Here is a 22,088-nt window from a genome sequence, read left to right on the forward strand (position 1 = left end):
AAAATATGAACAGTCAGAGGGACGCAAAGTCTGACCCACTAGATACACATACCACTTTCATTTGCTCTCCTCAGAAATTAAGTGAAGCAATTATTGCTCATCTTTAATGAACCTATAGGGGTCACTTATTCATCAACATGATATAAGGATATACGGACAGTTATCCAAAGAAAATAAAGTTTTGCAAACTGACTTTGGGTTGTAGCAAATATATATATATAAAAGAATACTTCAATATCATTTATCAATATAAACCATGATGCCATATGAACACACATCATGAAGAACAGAGAAGATGCTTCCCAAGAACATTCCTTACGTTTCTTTTTTCTTTCAAAGTTAGAGCAGATACAGTGGGTTATCCTCCAGTGCTAAGAACTAAGCTGACTGGCCCACAAAAGCAATAAACCTAAATAAAACAGTCTATTAGAGACCCACTAGTTTGATCACTTCTAATTCAAGCAAACTACCATAAAAGGGGTGTTACAAACCGCGTGGTCCAGGCAATAGCTGCTTCTCAGGAGAAACATAAAAATCAGGCAAGCTACCTCTGCCTCTGGACAACAATTCCTGCAGAAACCAGACATTTCTCCTATGTAAAGGATGTGCCAACCCCACACTGTTGTGAAATCCTCATATGCTTTATTTGCACCTCCCCAACAGTCCTGCATTTTCTTTGCTTTCCTCTGTTATTATCATTATTCATGAATATTCTGGACACTCAGCACTGAGTTTCCAATGTCATGCTTGTTCCTGCAGCTGCAGAAAGATGATGTATCGTTGGTACCATTCCACTCAAACTCACTACTGCTGAGGACACTGGTACTTCTAAGAAAATGCCTGATGCTCAGAGAACAATGAAGGCTTTTAATACAACTTAGCATTGTTATTGTCAAAAATAAGCATACATGGAAAGGGGATGTTACTAATGACTTTGCTTCTCCTCTGAAGCTGTCTCAGCATCCCAGTGCCATGCAAACTTTGAAAGTACCTGATCTGCAGAAAATCCACCATGCTAATTTCTAATCTTCTTTAAGTAAAACATAGAAGGGAGAAACCAAAGAACAGCCTTTGCATTTGAGTTAAGCAAAAAAACACCAACAAAACAAGCTGCATTAAGTGATGTAAAGTATATGACCTAAACCAGAACTTTGTTAAATTACTAGAAGCAACCCTTGCTACACATAGTAAGCCTGCTTGCAGAGGCAGGTTAGGGCAAACAGCACCCTGGGCTATGAACGGAAGCCACTGCCCTGTGCTGCTATCCTATCCTATTCTCCAGAAGAAATGTGACAATCTAGTTGGAAGATCCATACCTTGGTCTGCTGAAACAGCTCACAAATTCTGCCAATTCCCATAAAAGCAAGAGCGGGTGCTGTGTCTAACTACATGGTGAAGCTGAACTCCTACTGACCCCATAAATCCTTGCATCCTGTTCTGACTGCTCCATGCAACGCGACACACTTCTAGCTAAAGGCTGTACCTTCATAGACCACAAAGAAGCCTTTGCCCAGGATGTTACTGCTGCTCCGGAACTCGATCCACAGCCTGCTGTCCGTGGAGATTACTGGTTCAGGGATCTTGTCGCCACAAAATCTACCTAGAAGGCAGGAAAGAGACGATCAAGATCTCCTGGCTGACTGGCAGCACACCTACTGGTGGCAGGCACCTGTGGTTCTAGGAAGCAAAGACAATCTGTGGTTAAAGGAGCAGTGCTTGTGTAAAACACCCTTTCACTCCCACCACGCCTACTTTTGGAAGACTCTCTCTTTTTTCCCCATTAATTCTAATCCTCTTCAATTATTAAATACAGATTTCCTTCAGCTGGCAGGAGAATCCCGTAATCATAGACACAGCTTTTGTTACCCTGGTAAGTTCAAAGGGGTTCTTGTTTTAATTACATGATTGGGCAAATGAGCTGACAAAGGTGGAGAACCATTCCCTGTCCTGGAGATAGGACGTTGGGAATGTCCTTTCCACCTGTTAAATGTTGGAAACTCCTTCAGTTATTTGCACCCAAGACCAAATTGTCCAAGTCAATCTGAGGGCAGGATGTGGCTAAGATGATTATGCGGAATCTCTAAAGAACCATCTAACACAGCTTATCCTGTTACTGGTGCTAAAAGTCCCTTATCTCATCCTCTGGTCTTATTCCTCTAGTAAACCTACCTCTTTGGGGTTAAACCTTCATAGTCATTCAATCTCTTTCCCATTCAGTATCTTTGTGACCAAGAACCTTTTTAGTCCATCATGCACTCTGCCATGAGCTCTCTGGTATGCATCAGCATTGGTATATACCTGAAACCCTCAGCAATGGACAATCCTAAAACAGACCAGCTGCAGAAGGCACCTGCCAGAACAGCCCAAACCACCTCAACAACCCTCACTCAGTTCTGGTGTTCCTCTGCCTGTCCCACCCAGAAGCTCCTCATGGAAACAGAGCAAACACTAAGTATGCACAAAGAGCACATACTGCAAACACAGTTCTTCACTTCAGCTGACACCAGCAGGGCTATGTCTTGAAGGCCTTGGCACCTTGTCCAACTGTATTCCCTGTAGGAGTTTGACAGGGGCAGAGAGCAGTTACTTGGGTTAAAATTCAGTCAGGACAGTAGTGATAAGGATCCTGATCCTGGCCTTGTGAAACCAGACAACCTTTCTTCTTTGAAAACCCTCCATTGGGTGGAAACCTGGTTTATGCTTTAGTGGCAAGACAACACCTTAGTTCCCACTAGCAGGCTGTATTAGTGGTTCCCTACACTGGATAAAGAGACGGATTGTTCTAGTTCTATTGACTGACAGACAGAGAAGACTGCGACATTCCTGCGTATGCAGGGAGAGTGGTTGGCATGAATCTTGTGCATTAGAAACCGAGAGACCCCCTGTGTAGTTGTCTGCACACAATCAGCTGTTGCCACTTTTGTCTCTGCCTACCTCATCATCACCATTTGGCAGCCTCGGGAAGCTGATAACCTTCAGGGATGCAAGAGTTCTGCCCCCATGACAGGCCAGTCAGGGCAAACGAGAACGCACAGAAAGGGAGTTGCGAACTTTGCTTCTCTCCAACAGCAGTTTCACCGCCAACTTTTTCCCCTTGTGGAGTCCCTCACTCAAACATTAGTCCACACCTGAGCTATACTCAGCTGTTCTGTTCTGAGCCTCTGCGCCCCAAAGCTGCCCAGCACTGCTGGGGAAGCGTGACACAGGCCTACAGCATAACAACACCATCTCCCATCTTCACTCCCCAAAAGGATACTAACAAACAGCATCAGTGCTGCAAAGCTCCTTCCTCTAGGGTCACTGAGCAACTGCCTCCTGGATTTATACTTGCAGTTTAACAAGGGTGTCAAGGAGAGGAAACGCAGATGAAGAACTAGAATGAGCAAGCTCCTCAGAGCATGATAAAGGGCCCATTCATAAAAAGTTATATACCATTTAAAGGCTGGGTTTTCACACACTTCCCTGGGAAAATATGCAGCGCACATGTACTTTTTTTTCTCTGCAAGAAGTCCATGCTTTCACAATTCACACTAATCCCCCTCCCCGCCCCCTGCTGAATTGCCGTCTGTCTGCCTCTTCCGAGCTAATTTCATGGGCTCAGCTCCTTGCGGGAGCTGTGGCCACTCAAGCAGTGTCTCATTCCAGATGGAAACACTCACGAGTACACCTGCATGAAGGTGACAGGGAGGTGGCTTGGCTTCTGAAATACCTTCAAATTACTTGGCAGAAAAAAAATAAATAATGGGGACCTAAGTTAAAGCCACAGGAGCAATGTTACCTGATGTATGTGCAGCAGAAAACAATAGCTGCTACCAACCTCAAAACAGACAGGAAGCAATAAAAACAGCTGCCAACTCCGTGCTGAAACACAGACCCATGGAAACCTCTAGAGAGCAGTCCAGCTCCAACCTAAGAACTTCATTCTGTATTACAGCTGGAATTTCCCATGGGGCTAAGGTGAGCATGGCACCTAAATTTCCATCACCCCACTGACCTCACACTAGCACAGATATGTGCTGCAGCACTGGGTACAGCACCTCTAACGCAGCTGGTGATGCTACACAAGCTGATTGCTTCTTTCCTTTTGGGTGGAAATAACTGTTTGCATGTAAGGACACTGAAGTGAGAAGGTCAGGATAGAGCCAGTGGCAAAGCTGGGAAAAGTAAGAGGGAACTTTGACTGCCCACTCAGGGTGGGAGAAAACTTGCAATTATGATAGCAGGAGGCAGAGGAATGAATAGGGAGGACACTGAGGAGGACCTGCACTTTCTTGAGAACTTTGGGAGCAGAGGTAGAAGAGAGCCCTTGCACAGTTTGATATCCTAGGCATGGTGAGTAATCCTCGGGCCCAGAGGCAATTTCGCTGCTAAAAGTACAGAGGCTCAAAGTACAAATGGCCGTGAATGGAACAGGCTGCCCAGAAAAACTGTGGATGCCCCATACCCAGAAGTGTTCAAAGCCAGGCTGGATGGGCCTTTGAGCAACCTGGTCTAGTGGGAGGTGTCACTGCCCATGGCAGGGGGATTGGATTTAGGTGGTCTTTAAGGTCCCTTCCAATTCAAACTATTCTGTGATTCCATGATTTGTATTCTTAAGGAGAAAATTGCAGGAGCTTGGGCCAGGAGCTATATGACTGCTTCGTTCTTATCATCTGATGGTTCTACTCAGATCTTACCAAAAAAAAATAATTGTAAAGCTCCAGAGACCACATTTCTAATCCCAGCCATACCCTTCACTCACTTCCCTCTCTGCCTCACTTCTCGAGCTAGAAAAGGAATAAAGTCTTTGCTACCAAAAGACTTGGAGCATTGATCATTTGGTGTGAATACAGCACACTGACATCTCTGGACGGAGACATTAATACATGGCCAGTGCACTGCCTGGACACAGGCTCCTTCCAGGTAAACCAGCTCCTTCCAGGCTGGTTTATGGTGTTTTGTTTGTTTGCTCTGTTGTTTTTTTCCCCCACAATAAGCTTCAAGTAGAACACACAAAATGCAATTAATACGAAACAGCTACTCACCCAGTAACGGAGCCTTCCTCCAGTAGCCATCACGCACCTCCACATAATCATACCAGCAAAGGCGACTTTTAAATAAATCCATTGATGTGAAATTCAACATAATCTGAAAGAACAGATTTGTCTTTGGAATATGAACTACTTTAAAATGAATACCCTATAGATTACATACTTCATCTTCGCTACAGCGTGTATGTGAGTATGCAGGAAAAGATAGTTGGACAACTGGTTGGAGTTTTAAACCAGCTTTCCTTGAAAAAAGAAGGCTTCTCAACGAATTTTAATTATACTATACAGTACATTACAGAAGACAGCATTTTACCATCCATTCTATAGTTCACACAGTCACTGCTCCCCAGTTACTAAAATGCTACTAAAAAGACTTTTTTTCTCTAAATTAAAAATGAAATCCTTGGTTTTGATTAATGTGAATATTATGGAGACACACATTTCCCCAAAATACATGTGTTTGGGGTTTATTCCCTCATATAAATGTTTCCACTAATAAACAGCTGATTTTGCTGACAAGCTTCCACATTCTGACACTTATATTCACATAATCACAGTGATGCAATTATGTTCAATGGCTTTACAGAACAGAGTTCAGCAAGAAAATGTTGTCCCGTTTGTCTCCTTCCTCTGTAACAAGGATTACTGGCCTTGCTCTGGGCCTAAGGAAGTCACTGGATGGGATGTATTTGTGGCATTTTTGTCTTTGCACAATTTGACCCTCATATTAATTTATATATATTGTCTGCCACAGAAATTGTTTCAAAACCTGGCCTGCTCTTGGTACCTTTTCCTCCCTGCAAAGCTCTCCCTGAAGCCAATGACGAAGACTCACAACAAGTAAGCTCTGCTATCCTTTGTTCATTCGAGTCTCAGTCCTAAGCATGTCTTAAGGGTGGTCCTCAGCAAAGCTGCTCTGCCACGAAGCTCCCAAGCCAGGCCATGAATTATTGCAGCCTGGTACGACATGAAAGGCTGAGGGGCTGGCATTAGTGGATTAAGGAAAGGTTTCATTTTCACAGGAAGATCAATATCACAAAAGGAACTGTAAAGTGGACAGAGCAGCTAACCGATGTAAAGCAGGCCTCAGCATTTCAAGGCTGGGAGCAGGGGTCCCCTGACAGGGATGCTATGCCCGTATGACAGGGGCAGACCCCTGCTGTCACTCATGACTCCTCAGCTCCCTGCAGGGCCCCATCTTGCTGATCCGTTTTATGTAACTCATCTGACCAGCATTTGGTTTGAAAGGTGACTTTCTCAGCTCTCAATTCAATCGGATATACCAGGTGGCATGCTGAGTAGCTGAGGAAACTGTCCAGGCAGGGTCTAGCTGTGATTTGAGAGAAAGGATCAGAGATCAACTCACAGCCCAGACCTGCAAGGGGGCTCTGTTCCAGAATTACCTCTTCTAAGGACCACATATTCCTGGTCCCATCTCTGGGAGGACAACAGCAGTGCTCAGGAGCCTTTCCAGGCTTCATCCCTGCACATCAGGCATGCAGAAATGTGCAGCACAATCTTTTGGCAGCTACTAACAATGTCATCACATGCAGAAACACACGTGCAGAAGTGCAGAGTACACGTTGTCCTTGCGTGGCACCTACCTTCTCCCCCGGGGTCACCGAGATTCTCCAGACACAGTGGGAATAGGAGGGGTAGCCATTTGGAAAGCCAGGGGCTGAGAAATTCCCTGTTGTATCCTGCAACGTCTCTCCACAAGCTGCAAGAGATGGGAAAAAATAACAAAACAGCAAAAGGAGTGACTCTCTGAAGGATATTGGGGTCTAACGCAATGTTTGCAGATGGCTGCTATGTACAGGTTGGTGGCTTGTAGTCTAAGGATTTTCATTCATGGTATTGGCACAAGGTCAGCTACCACCTGAGACCTCACCAAAGGATATGATGTGAAATTTGTCAGGGTTCCTGGGGTAGAAGATAATCAGTAAAAGGACACAGGAGAAACAGCTTTTAAAAAGGCATACTTCTTCTTTCATCTTTACACACAACAGCACTTTCAAGGTTTCAGCCCCACTGAGGAATATCTCATCCACTGATAGAACAAAAAATAATAGCCCCCTCCACCTTGCAACCCCAAGATTGCTGCCAGCGAATCTGTTTTCCCTTATTACCTGCTTCTCTGTGAAGTTCACCCTAGTTTACCACTGTTAAGTGTCTTTTAGGTTAAAACATTGTAAAAAAAAGCATGACAAACCCCAGTGACTCCAGACTTCGGCTGTCCAGCATCTACCCTGATGTCACACAGCACAGGATAAAATACGAACACCACAGCTCACTCTGCTCCCCACCTTCCTGTTTTTGTGTCCTGCTGCAGCTGATGAAATGTGGATCCCAGAGTGACTTTCGGGAAGCAAACAGTTTGCATATGTTCCTTTTGGGAACTGCAGCTTCCAATGTGTGGGAAAGCAACAACTAGTGTAGTTCCTGTTCTCTGTGCCTGGAGAACTTCACTGGAGCAAGGAATGACCGTGTATATGCCCAGAGCAGCTGACTGCCTAGGTTGCAGAATCACACGTACCAAAGTTCCTATCCCCTTCCTTGAGTATATTCACTAGGCACATGCAAACACCCATTCCAAGGAGCAGGGACCTTAGCTTGCCTACTTTCAGGTTGTTCTTCTAATGTCATAACCCACTGATGTTATAAAGCTCCCCTTGAGCTGCAGCTTGGTTTCCTCAGCGATGGTAAGGAAGCTTCCAAAAATCCCGTGTTAAGTAGCAGTGCTTTGAAAGATCTGACAAGACCGAACATCTGGCTCCCTTTCTCATGGAAATGTCAGGGGATGTTCCTCGGCCTCATGCTATCACACACTCGCTAATTTTTCAGCCATGATCACTATTAGATGGGCGGGTCGGAAGCTGGAGGTGAAAAGAGACCCATCCCATTCAAAAAGTTTAATATCTTCAAAAAGGAGAGAGGGAGTCACGCAGGCCAGAATTTCTTAATTTCCCTGAAGTACTTTGACCCACATTTTGACATGTCAGACTAGATGAACAAAGGTCAGGGACACAAAAGGGTTTTTTTTTGTTCAACCAAGCAGCTCCTAGGGTTGCTCTGGAAGGTAAGTCACTACTAGGAACAAGTTGCACATATTTCAAGGCACAGGTCAGTACAGGCTTTGGCAAAGTGATTTCTGTCAGGAAAGCCAAAGGTATTTAAAACTACTAGAAAGAAGCACCACTGAGGAAAACAGGCAGGAAAATACACACATCTGCCCTATAGTAAGAAGCAAATAAATGAGAGTTCAAAACCTACACCATGCTCCCTCCTCAAGTTTGAGCCCTGAGAACTTCCCTTACCATTATGCAACTACAAAGGAGCATTGCACAGGAAGTTTTAGTTTCAAAGTACCCTGCAGAAATAGCTTATCTCTCCTCAGACTCTCCCAGCATGGTAATGTCATCTCTAATCTTCAGGTGGGCAGAGGTGGGCTGGTGGTAAAAGGTGATGGCCTGCATGCACTGGAGAAGAAATCTGGACAATTATTTTCAGAACAAGCACACTTGTTTCCTTTCCACCTCTTGAAAAGATGCAGCGCCTTGCTGTCTGTGGCATAATCTGTTAGGATATATTTCCAGCTTCCAGGATGCTCCTGGGACTCTTAAGCAGGAAAAACATGATGGCCCAACAGATAAACATCTCAATACTTGGTCTGGAGTGGCCACCAGCTTAGGATTGTTTTAAGAATGCCAACATCTGACAAGGTGTCTTAGTAAACAGGGGATTCCAAGTCCACAACTGACCAAGGTATACACATGCTCATTTTCTCTGCTCAAAAATCTATCTAAACAAAGCTATCCCCATGAAATTATAAAGAAACTAGGAACACACACTATATTATCATAATGATGCAGGATAAAGAAGACTGCTATGCTCAGCTGAGCCACAGTGAAGATTTCTGACAGCCCAGACCTAGTTCTCCTAAGTGTAATTACACAGTAACTGGAAAAAATGTGTAATTATGGAGCAGGTACTACCACATCTACTACCAAACGCTATTCTGCTAGAGTCATGACCTAGCTAACTATCTACATGTTGCAGAGGAGGCTCTCCAGACATGCTGGGAGAGGCTGGCCCTTCAGTGCAGAGGAGGGTGATTGCCTGCATGTGCTGGGGGAAGCAGGATACTAACAAGCAACACATATGTAGGTGTGGAGCACAGTCTCTTGCAGAGGACACCAATAAGCATTACAAATGTACTCTGCTTAGTATCAAAGAAGTCAAGAGGTCCAATAAGATTAGTGCTTGGTGCTTCTAGGATCCAAGAAACTGAGCCAAGGTGGTTTTTGCATGTGGTTAAGAGGCTATTGCACACCCAAGCTGCTAGAAAGGAACAGAGGTGAAAACCAAAGCAGAGGAAGTGAATACTTCAAAACTCATTTGTAAATGAAGTAGTTGAGAAGCAGGCACTTACTGTTCACCAGTACATCCTTTTGAAAATTCACAGGGAATTGGATGGGATAACAATGCAGGACCATTCTCAATGTAACGTATAACCATTATATAGATAGCAGAGCCATACAGGCCTGTTTCCTTTAGCACTGGACAAGACAGCAGGAGAGGCTGAACAGTGACTATATTCATCAAAGCCTCTACTATGCAGCCATATCAAAACCGGCGTTTACTGCAGTAGAATTCATCTTGCCTTCCAGAAATTCCTTCAGCAAATTTCATCTGGTTCCACCTGGCTTGGCACTAACTTTAACCCAGCAGGTGTAAGCTTCAGGGAATTAAAAGCAATTTAAAACAGCAAAGTTTTAGATGGAAAAGTTAAGACAGCCCAAAATGTAGCAGCCAAAAGTCTAATGAGTTGGAAAGCCATGTCTCTTATAATAGACAACAGTCGTTCTGGCTCATACCAGTGCACGCTTGTAACTCTCCTTCCATCATTCTAGATTTTTTTGGCAGTGGGGATTCAGACAGATACTCTCTTACTAAACAGGAAACCACCTGTCGTTCAACTCCTGGATCACGTGATTGTGTTTCACCTAGAAGTCCTCAGCTTGACTACTGAACAAAGTTGTGCTTAACCAAAAATCTCAGTCAGATCCTGCTTGAACATACAACCAAGCCCCTTGGTTTTGAACTCCTGAGCTTTGCATTTTGCAGAAGAACATTTTCCAAGCTACAGATTCAAATTGCAGCTGCAGATGTCTGTTTCATTAAAAATACTGCACCCCTTCCCTTCAAATGCAACCTGTGTATAAATTTTGATGTGAAACAAAACAAACAAAACAATAGATATTTGAAGTAAGTTGGTTTAGGAAGCTTAAAGCTCTGATCATTCTGCTGCCAAGTATTTTCTGAACAGAAATAACTCCTCTGCTAAGTTTTGTGGAAAAAACAAGTTTTTACTTTGCAAGTAGAAAACTTGAGACTCAGAAGGGTCCTCTGTTTTAAAAAAGTTGCTTTGCAGCTTTTAGTTTGACTTTAACCTCAGGCCAAAAGCAGATTTTCAGTTTGCCTCAAGAAATCTGAACCTGTAGTCAATGCTTCCAGCTAAGAGACTGAAAACTCTAACTTGATTAAGTCTGACTCAATCAAAAACATGGTGCAAGGCACCCCTATTTATTTATTTATTTATTTATTTAGTTAGTTAGTTAGTTAGTTAGTTATTGAGTATTCTAACAACCCAATCCCTGAAGTAAATTGAGGTAATTTTCCTAGAACTTCATCTTCTTCAGCCAAAAGGGGATTTACTTGAAAAAAATATGAATTGTAAAAAGAAAAAAAAAATTGTTAATTAAGATTAGCACACCTAGGAAAGTTACATCCCTCACTATAAACTAAGCAGTGATCCCCAAGCATCATGGACCCTGAAGTACTGCTGATCCTCAGAATTTATTCTAGACCCTTATGAACCCATATTCTCTGACCTATACCTAGATACAGAGAAGAGGATTTGCACACCAACTACAGACCATTTTCTGTGGCTTTTCAGCACAGATCAGCGCTAGCCATCACTTAAGATGTGACTCTGTATACCAGTAAAACTACTCTCTCCTTCCCACTTTCTCCCCTCTCCTTGTGATATGCTTATCCTAGGCAGATTAACCTTTTGTTCTGTTTAGCACACACTGATCTGGGGAAAGTTTATGATCAGCTGAAGCCATTCTAAATCAGATCAATATGCTGGCCAGACTCACCCACTCCAATAAACTTCCCAACCATGTTTGCAAAGTCCCTTTTTCCCTCCCTGCATTATTACAAATGTTAGAGTCATTCTGCAAAACTAGGGCAACTCTCTCATTATCTAGTGTCTTCTCATGGATGTTTTGCTACCAGCAGATACTCGGAGCTAGTTAAATTTTCTCCCTCCAAGCATAACACTTTCCATGCTACCTCTGTTCTCAGTTGCTGCAGCCCATGACACAGGTGCCAGACAGAGTGCCATCTTTCCTTGAAGCATCTCTTTACATCCTGAAATTCTACTTGTTCTTAAGTCTGCCAGGATTCTTCTCTGAAATCTGTTTTTCTGTATTAATCTATTCATCTAAAACTGTTGCATAAACTTCTACTAACATCTCCAATTTAAAAGGATTTTTATTCTGGTGGATAAATTTAGTCTCCAAATCATAGCTGTGACAACAATGCTCTTTTTGCCAATCTTTGCAGACTTCAGATAAAGCAGGACTCAGACTATCTGTCTTTAGTAGTCACATACATTTAGATAGGTTCTCTACCAAAGCTCTTCCCAGTCTATCACATCTTCTGCAGCAGAAAGAAGGATGCAACCCTCCCCTCAGCAGTCCAAAGCACCAGCATCCAGTACCTGGCTGTTTCAAAAATCTCTGAGCTGTCTTCCATGTTATTCCCAAAACCTTAGTGCAACACACACCATAACCACTTAGGATTTCACTAAAGCTCTCCCGTGGGACAACACCTATATAAAAAATCAACAGAAGTTCGACAGCAGGTATGCAGAGACTCCAACCTACCAGATACCAAAGCCCTAAAACAGAAATACTGGCAAAGTACTAATAGGAGACACATGTTAGACAAGTTCAGTTCTCCCACAGCTTCAGCTTGAAGCATTTGATGGCCTACATTTCCTGAGTCCTTTCATCAAAGAGATTGTTAACGTGCTCTTGAACTCCCATGCTTTTCAACTTCGTCTACGATAAAGCAGGAGCTCTTCCCACAAGCCATATTTACCTGGGCACTTGTACAACTTCCTCGCCTGAGCAATGTCTCCCTGACTCAGGCGAATACGCTGACCAATAGTTGGCCGGACCCCATTATCATCACGACGGGGAAGGATGGTGTCGAGGAAAACCCCTCTAAAGGGAAGAACAGAGAGACAAAGAGTAGTGAAGTAAGAAAAGTGACATGATGCACAGAAAACCATCCTGGCAGGCCTCCCACTCCATTTCCTTGAGCAAGTATCCCATGCTAACAAGAAAGAGTAATACATATTTTAACAACTGCATGTCTTGAGGTGGCCATCTCCCTATAGCAGATAGCTTCCAAATGTACAGGCAAGTCTGCCAAGCCAGTAAATTCTTTTGATATATCAGAATTGCCACTGTTTGGTGTTTCAGCATAGACACATCCGTTGCCATAAATCAGAAAAGGCAATGAAATGTTCTTGCAGAAGGTTCACGGCACATCTGGCTTAGCAGGAGCACAGATTGGACACTTATGAGCAGAGGGAAGGGCTGTTTGTTCGGTAGCAGATGGGGTTGGACCAGCAGTGGCTGTGGTTGCCACAGACAAGAAACAGATCAAGTGCTCTACCTTTGTTCTGCATGAGTTTCCAGGCTAATAACTCCATTTGTCTCTGCCTTTTTTCCCTTGCTACTATTTCTTCCACATTGTACTTCATACTTGGGAGCTCTCTACTGCACTTCTGATCTCAGTCCAGCAAAGGATTTAAGCTCAAGCCTCACTTCCATCCAAATGCAAAGTCAGTGCATACATACAAGAGCCTGCACACAAGAGAGCATTAGGACTGCACAGCTAATGTGGGAGGGAGGAATCAGAAAATGGAATGCCAGGTTGGTAAAAATTGAAGCTCTAGTAGTCAGGTTGTCCAATTCACAGGAGCCATTTCACCGCATCCCTGAATGTCTGACAGGCCTGACAGTGCCAATGCTAACAGTGAGTTTGAAGCTTCGGCATCAGCTCCGTGACGCGGACTTCTCTTTCTAAAGGAACGGATACTAGTTCATAGAGTCAAATAGAAAAGTCAGGGCAGAAGCAGTAATTTTAGTGCTGCAAGTCCTGATAAAAGAATCTTCAGGTATGGGTTAAGCTTATTCATTGGGCTGCTCAGCTGAGTAAGGACCTCAAGAAGAAATTTCAGATAGTTTTTGCTTTGGCTTAGTTTTAAATAAATACCGCAAGCAGAGCATGCAGATCACAGCTGTCCAAAGCTGTAGTTAGCATTCCTGAACAGAAAATATCATTCGATTAAACATATTTTGTGGGAAAAAATCTTTTGTAAATATTCAATTTGACAGAAGAAATAGAGGGGAAGGAATTTAATCTGCTTAAGAAACTAGAATCAACTCTTGCAAGGAAGAGTGGTGTTTTTTTTTGTTTTGTTTTGTTTTTCCCCAGTGGTAGGAAAATTCCTGATCAGCAATAAAATCAGTGCTTACAAGCTCTGAAATAAGCCCATCAAATGTTGATTGACAAATTCAGGCTGGCGTTCTACATGCCAGCTGCATGCTTCAGTCTGAATTTATTTATGCATCAAAAATACTCCAATTCCAGAAACAACATGAACACAGAGACAGATCAGTTTGCTCATGGTAGTTTTGCAAGCCTTCTCAGGAGTTCATAAAAGAACTTGGCAATTGGCAGGGACATAGTTCTGTGGCAGTGAAATGCTTTCTGCTGGTTCCCAGGCTCAACCAGTGAAGACTAACAAAGTTTAACAGAGTAACCACCACTTGTGCATGTAAACCTTTGATTCTTTTGGCCATTCCAGCCCACACAACTGCATACACATAGCCTCCAGCCTCCTCCACATAGCATACATCTAGGGTATTGCTCACACAGAGCAAACAACATACAACTTCAAATTACCTTGTGATCCCTTATTACTTGCCAAACACACTTTCTTCCAGACGGATGTACACTGGGCTGGGGCAGGAAGATTTAAGGTTTCACTTTTTTCCACCAACTGAATTTTGTACTCCCCTCACAAGCATTGCTGAACGTGGCTCCAAACAAGGAGGCAATATTCCTATCATTTCACACTCAAAGGAACTGAGAACAAGAGGGAGTCTTTCTGGCCTAAACCTCATAGGTTCCAGCAGTTCCGTGCTGCCCAACCAACCCCCATTTGGTTAGCAATACTGATGATGTTAAGATGCATGTTTGGTGAGTGTCTCTAAGAGCACTAATACTTTGCTTCAGAAATTAATAAACACCAAGCAGATACCATTAAACAGCAGTTCAGGCAGTATAACACCAGAACCATTCTTGAATAAGATACCTAACCTCTTCTTCCAGACTGAGGAAGAGAACCAGAATACCATACGCCCCTTTCTCCTGATGTGCAGGCATAGGCAGAGTATGCACTAGTTGCCCAATGCATTGATTAAGTCAAGCACAACCCACCACCACTATCAGCTGAGAATGACAGAGTTTGAGTAGAGATGCTCTCAAGAGTCATTAAGATTCACATAGCACCACAAATGTGTTATGCAAATATCATGATGAAGTTATCAACTAATCTTGAGAAATGCTGATCATTCACTCTCCCATCTGAGGGCAATAGAGACAGGTGTTTTAACCACCACTCGAGGAAGCAGATATTTAAGGCAGGTTAAGCACCCAACTTCAGACAGCTACATTTTGTCCCTACTCTGTAGTTACAACCCCATCTGCAGAAGAGAGACAGCATAACCCTACTTCACACAGTAAAAACTGTTGAGGATATAAGTGTGATGTGCACATATCTTACATAGGATTAGGATGGCGTGTTGCAAATACATGAAGAAGATGCCCCTTGCCTTGCAAACAGTGTTACCTGCACCCTGACTCCAACAGAAGCTTCGCAGAAAAGCAGAGCCATGTGCTCTAACTCCAGGACGTGCCACCAGGCCTACTAACAAGAGGCTTACTGAACTAAGGTAATCCACTGTTTGCTTAGGAGTCTGAAGGTTTAAACTTTCTTATTGTTAAACTGCTATTTGTAGAGATCTTGAAAGCAATTATAGAAATTGTTTTATGAGGCAGCAAAATTCAACATAATTTGCTTCCATGTTTGTAAAGAATGCACCAGGAAATAAAAGCTGGGGCCATATTAAGCCACAAGCAACTTTCTGACATAGAACAGACATTGCCAGGGTAAAAACTTGTTACTGCTGTCATTACAGCCTCTTATGCCATACTCCTATTCTTGCCAGCCACAGATGCAAGTGAGAAGTACGTTTCTCTGAATTGAAAACTAGAAGCAATTCCCGCAGCATTTTTCAAAAGCACCAATGGAAGCCATTTCCACTGCTAGGGTTCATCGTGTCTCAGAAAAACTGTACATTTCTGTCCTAGGCACAAAGTTTAGAATAAAAATGGCCTAGGAATTGCAGCAGTATTTGAACGTGTTAAACACCACATGATTTGTTATCACCAGTATTCACCAGGAGTTATAAGCAACGAAGTTGTGCTGACTGCTGTGTAAGAGCTGCTTCAAGACAACGAGTCGCAGGTAAAGCTTTAGAGACTCTTGTGCCAGATTATTCGTAATCTTTCATATTCTCCTCATTCACATGTTGTTCTCCATTGGTATGGTGCTCATACTATCTTTTTTCTACATGGACTTTCTATAGTCTGCTGATGTATTAACCTGCTACGGTCCTTCCTTTTGTAAGGTTATGCAGGGCCTCTCATATATAGCTACTAGTCATAATGAACCTTGCTAGAATTTAGTATCTTCATGGGCTCTATGCCTTTGTTAGTTGCAGTTGTCTAATACCTGCAAAATTCAGTAAGGTGGGAAGGGGACATGCACACACTCACAAATCTGTATCCGTGCTCATTGGTCAAAGCAAGCGTCATTCCCCCAGGTCAGCAGATCTCAAGACAGGCTTTGGTAAAGTAAAAGCCTGTTCCCAGCACTGCCTATTTACCCTGAAAGCACAATCAGCCCACAGATCCACTTAGTGCTCAGTTCAATTACTGCACAAAGATTGGTACTGGGGTGAGGGTGGGTCACAGAGACAAAAGACTTAAAGAAAACAGACTTAAAAATCCTATTAAGCACCAATTTAAATTTAGAAGGACTCTTGCCATTTTTATCCCTTTTTGGCCCAGCAGTGTTCTGAAGGACCCTGGTTTTCAAGAGAGACAGACTCAAAGGTATCCACAATATAAATGGCAGTAATAACTTAATCCTGCTTTTGTGCAAGACAATTCCAACCATTTAGAGTCCAGCGAATGCTGGAAGGAGCTAGCAGATGCCTCAAGGGAAGAAAAATTGTTTGCTTTGGGTATCTGATCCAAAGAAACCTCTAAAGGCTGCAAAGCACCCTTGCTCAGCCACCATTTCCTCCTGCCAGAACAAGCAACACTTTAGCAAGTTTGATAATTTTCCCCTGCTTGATACAAAGTTTCAGAAACAAAAGCACAAAACAATAGACTCAGTACTCCCATACAGCTGGCAAATAAAATAAAAAAGCCCCAAAGACATATTTAATTTCAGCAATAAAAAAGCTCTTGAGAGTGTGAATATTTGGGCTCTACCTCTCATCCCCTTTACTTGGGGTATATCGTGAAGGAAAGCTCCTATTGTATTTATGGAAAAACCTTCAAAATGTAGCAAAATGGAGCTGGTCATCCAGTAGCTCTCATTCCAAATCCAGGACATTAATAAGTATACTAATTTCACCTCACCACACCTTCCTAGTAGAGCTCTCTGCTCAGAAAATGGGCTGCATCTGGAGGGACAAGATGGGAGTTAAGGGCAAGTAACACCCCACAGAGAAATCGGCCAATTAGCTGGGTCAGGAACGGGACTGGAAAGTACTCCATGAGGAACCCAATCACACAGAATTACAAAGTTGCAAGGCTATGATCTAGAACACATACACAAATGGTTAAAAAACACCCCAGCAGTTAAAAATCATGACCTACAGTTTCAAGTCCTTGGCAAAGTTGCTGGGGTCTCAGAAGGCAATACTGTAACTCAAAAGCAAGAGCTGCACAACCATGAGATTCAAAGTTGATTTTAGCATTATCTCCTTGCAGGTGGACAGATACACACACATACATGCTGGCTGGGAAGGCTGCAAAACATGCTAACACAGCTTTGGAAAGTCTCTCGGATTACTACTACCAGGTGAATACAGTAGGCAGGGAAAAAAAAGTAGTCCACAATAACTCTCTTCACATACCTTGCTTTTTCAAATGTTTTCCAAGCTTTGTAGTGCATCAGAGCTCACAGCCACATATCTCTGCAATAAACCACTGGTCTCCTTCTAGGCTCCAGGTATTCCACACAGCCAATGATGACTGCTAAAAATAGTACTAAGGACAGGTCGTCTATGATTCTCACCTGGAGAACGTGTTCCTAGCATAGTGCATGATGCTGTCAAAGTCGTAAGTCTCTCCCAGCGAGTTCACTTCCCCAGCTTCCATCTTTAAAAAGTTGTACTCCTGACCTGTGTTGCCATACAAAGTGAAAAAAAAATCACTTAAAAAGTTAAAAAAAATCCTTCCCGGTCTGAGAGTCTAGAATTAAAGAAATATCCTCCTACATTCCAACAATTCCAGTTGGACATCCAAAATTTCTATTTGTTCAACTATTTTGGCCCTTATTCTAGACAAGGACTAGCAATATTTTTTCTTCACCCCAGCTCACAGACCACTAGGGTTTTGCATAAGCCCAGCAAGGAAGAAGATTTCCACCCACCCAAAAGCAAAGCAGAATAACCAGAAGTGCCATTTTACCTTGCTGTATGTTCTCCCTGATGATTGTGACATGCTGGTCTCTGTCAGGCCGTGTGTGCTCATGCCAGAAACCTACCACATGACCCAGCTCATGAGCCACAATCCCAAATTTGTCACAGTTCTTTCCAATGGATATGGCCTGAGGGCCCCCCCCTCGGCGGCCCACATATGAGCAGCATCTGGAAAAGAAAACCCACAAATCCATGCAGGTCATCATTGAATTGGGAAAGTCTGAGACATGGACAGGCCAGCAGTTTCATACACTAAATGTACTTCAGTGTGCAAGTGTGTATATATATATATATATACACATATATATATGTATGCATGAACACAGTTGTATATGTATGTGTATCTAGAAAGAAATAACTGCATGTCTGTAAAAATGCATACGTACACCTTAAGTGTTACCCTAGGAAAAGAATCCAGAAAGGACAGATTCCCCCCATATTTATTCTGACCAGAGATAGACTTACAAAGCCATATAATGAAAGGTACGTTTGCAGCATAGCTTCAGGAAATGTATGTATCACTTACCCACATGTTCTGTATGTGAACACAATGAAACTCTCTTCATCTGTTCTCTCCACAAATGTCACACAAGTGTGCTTCTCCCAGTGTCTCATAGCTTGCTTAAAGATAGCTCTTTGGGTTCCTGAAAAAGAAATCCAAGAGTAGCAAACAGTCAAGGCCTGGCTTTCAAGAAAATTTCTAATGGACATTATAGGAATAGGGGTACAGTCAACCTTTCCAATAGTCAATCCTATACCTGTAGACACCTACAGGAATCTGGAACCCTATTCCTACTTCTGCACTAACTTACTGTATCATACTTTTCTCTCTTCCTGAGCTTGATGAATTAATGGCTCTAATTAAACGGGCCACAAACTTGATTAAATACATCGATGTTTCTGCATAAAAGAAATGTCACCTCATTGGTAAAGGTCACTCTGGCACAGCTGCTGAGTATTCTGCCTGTGCACCAGCTACTCAGTGGCATGCTGCAACATAAAATCACCACGCACAACTTTCAAGGCTCAGGAATCTCACATCACTGCTACACATGCTCCACAAAACTGAGGCAACTACTGCCAGAAAATTTATCTTTAAAATCAGAAGCAAAAGCTGTATCGTAGCTAGAGGCAGAGTGGTCTGAGGGCTGTGTAAGAAGGCACAGAGATACACTGCTGGTCTGTGCTTGAACTCAGGGACAAATCAGGAGTTGAACAGGAAGACACCTGCAAGAAGGGTATTATGCCTGGCTCACACTAGCAAGAAGACAGGCGACAGCACTTTGCATCCCAGGGAGCAGGATACCTGCAGTGGTCACTCAGCTGCATCCAGAACAGTCACACAGCCAGAAAGTGACGCCCCAGAGCAGTACGTGGCTCCAGGAGGCCTCACTACAGTACTGCCTTTCCAGCATAGCCTCTGGGATACACAGGGCTACAGAGTAAGCTGCCACTCTCAAGAAAGACTAAAAAGTGGAAAAAGGCCAGAAGTACATAAAAAAGCACAAGGAATGCAGAGACGAGTTCCAGAGGGGACACTTATCTGAGACAAAACACCAAGCTGAATGTAAGAGAGGATTGCACTATTGTGAGAGCTGCTTCTTACACAGTCACCCAAATGGAAGGATGGTGTCACCTCCTCTGGATGGTTAGGGCAGTGGGACACACGCAAAATAGAGAAGACTCTCTTGTCAGACTCTGAAGGATGTGGACGTGTGTTCTCTGACAAATTTGTAGGACACCCATAGCTAGTAAGCTACTCAATATCCTGCTAGGTTGCACGAGCCCCTCCTCTTGCATGAGGTGAACAGACCCTTCCATTAGGGCTTCACAGACTCCTGGCAGCAGCTTGGGTGCCAGCATGAGGCACGGTCTTTGTGAATTTGTTAAGGAGGTCTTGAGGATTACCCCTAATTGGCAAGGGGAGCAGCACTGGGGAGGTAATCCCACACTGTACAGGAGTGGTTCCCAAACTGCCCTGCTCTTCCAACTGCAGAGAGGGTCCCTTTCTGGAAACACAGGGTGTAACTGCAGTTCACAGATGCTGGTCCCTGAAGCAATCGAGAAAAGTAACCCAGTCACCCAATTATTTCTTGGACTCCAAGAGAAGAACCATCTCTCCGCACACTTCCATCTCAGGCTTCCACAGCGCACAGTTCCTTGTGCAACCACATGCTCACCACCCTGCCTTAGGAAAAATGTTCCCCAAAATCTGAGCCATTTGTGGGAAAACTGCTCCCAAGATCTCCCACACATTTTGTAACGCTCACCCCTGAGCAAACAGGAAGCAATATTTTCACTACTGACCTGTGAAATTTCCTCCGATCACGTAGGGGATGACTCCCCCTGGCCAAATCCTCTCAGCCCTGGATGTGGTTGCCCTGCGCACTCTGGGAGAGGGTTGTGTATCCATCCCTGACTCATCTTTATATTCTTCCTTCTTCGGTCTCCTCGCAAGTGTTGTGTTCTGCCTGCCGTCTGCAAGACAGAGTGGCAACACCATTTAAATCCTCTTTAGTTCCACGTGCAGCCCTCAGGTAATACCCTGGAGCTTCAGAAAAAGAAAAACAGAAAAGGCAAGATGTTAAACCAAACCAGAAGCCATAGGCAGATTTGCCAGTGATTTATTTGGGACTTGGAGACAGTTAATCCATGGAAACCTGGCCCTTCTTGTCATGGACCCCCACTATACATTATAACAAACCTATTCTCCCAGAAAGAGGTAAAGGGACAACCCTGCTGTCTCTAGCTACCCACTCTGTCAAACAGCAGCACTCTCTCAATATAGGAAACATATACAGATCAGACAGACAATCACTGCTGGAGGAGGGATGTTCAAGGTGGAAAAGTTGATGCATTCTATACTTAGTACAAATCTCCTTGCTGAACCTCTTCGTTTTAATGAAAAGGAGCAATAATGTGAGAAGAAAAACTGAACGGGTATCTCATTTCTTGTTCTCAAGCGGCAACTCTGCTGACAGTGGCTCCTTGGTGCTGGCAGGCCTTTTTAAAGCTCCAAGAGGAGAGATCTAAGCTCCAGCTGTGGTCTTGTGATTCGTATGGAAATCATCAAGACTGGCTACAGCTTTGCTTCTCCAGTCAGGGCCATGGGCTGCTGGGTTGTGAAAAAACACCAGCCCCGCTGAGCCCTTCCGCCTGGGATTAGAGCGGCTGCTGAGAGTGTCTTCTCCTATTCATCCCTCCAGCGGAAACACGGAAACATGGGTAAAGCAAACCACTATTGTCAAGGCTGAAGGGATCAAAACAATTGGAAGGAAATTAAGGCAGTGCAGAGGAATGGAAGGAATGAACTTCAAACTCTTCCTCCTGCTTCATCAGGCCCTGCCCTTCCTGACAGAGGCCTTGCTCTCAGCTGTAGGACAAAGCTGGAAATTTGCCTTTTGTTCTGTTTAACTCTGGAGCACCTCCGCAGCATGCTGGCTGCACCAGCCACTTCAGAAGTTGTCCCATCCTCAAACCAGCTGCTGGACCCTGCAAGGCAGATGCTCCACTGTTGCAGGGTTCCCACAATGAAATAAGAACTGCCCTCCCCTTGTTTGCATACATCTATCCCACAAAGGTACTGCTGGGGCATTAGAAGGGCACAGCTGCCCTGTGAAACTCACTCACGGCTCTCTCAGACTCTTGGCTAGCAGAGGCAGCTCAGGTTCATTCTGACAGCAGCACCAGCCAACCTCTAAGGCGAAACAGCGAGGTAGAAGCAACCAACACAGCTTTGCAAGCAGAAGCATCTTCCTCAAGTGCTCTTGCCCACTGCTTCACTACCTTAGGCCTGCCAGCAGTTTAGGAGACGTGAGCAGCCCTGACATGGGAATATAGTACTGGGCTATGAACATAGCACTCATGAATGGGACATGCCCTCCACAGACTGACCTGCTGTGTGGTCTCTCTGCTTCAGTGCTTCTGTCTACAAGGGGGAAACACCAGTCCCTCCTGCACACAGTGGTCACAAACATCTTGTACAGAGCACGGCAACCCTGTGGGAATACCTGTAATATTGCAGGTTTGGACTGATCCTGTAAGCAATACCTTCCCTACAAGAGTAGGGAAAAAACAGCTGCTAAACTTTGCCTGAGTGATCTCCCAGCTTCAGGGGAACACAAGCTTA

General features: G+C 43.8%; 1 protein-coding gene across 17 annotated transcripts in view; it reads right to left on the reverse strand.

The window, feature by feature from the left end:
• Nucleotides 1-22,088, reverse strand: part of TLL2 (tolloid like 2) — a 93,244-nt gene that overhangs the window by 24,277 nt on the left and 46,879 nt on the right. For 16 of the 17 annotated variants that reach the window (XM_080598165.1, XM_080598156.1, XM_080598171.1 and 13 more), the window contains 8 exons: nt 20,267-20,437; nt 18,486-18,603; nt 17,949-18,127; nt 17,554-17,659; nt 12,204-12,328; nt 6,635-6,750; nt 5,025-5,127; nt 1,484-1,600 (listed from right to left, as the gene is read on the reverse strand). In XM_080598165.1, the coding sequence (XP_080454291.1) occupies nt 1,484-1,600; nt 5,025-5,127; nt 6,635-6,750; nt 12,204-12,328; nt 17,554-17,659; nt 17,949-18,127; nt 18,486-18,603; nt 20,267-20,437 (1,035 nt within the window). The remainder of the gene's footprint in view (nt 1-1,483; nt 1,601-5,024; nt 5,128-6,634; nt 6,751-12,203; nt 12,329-17,553; nt 17,660-17,948; nt 18,128-18,485; nt 18,604-20,266; nt 20,438-22,088) is intronic. The other variant, XM_080598166.1, reaches the window with a different exon arrangement.

Source organism: Anser brachyrhynchus (assembly GCF_964034855.1).
Source record: "Anser brachyrhynchus genome assembly, chromosome: 6".
NCBI classification, from domain to species: Eukaryota; Metazoa; Chordata; class Aves; order Anseriformes; family Anatidae; genus Anser; species Anser brachyrhynchus.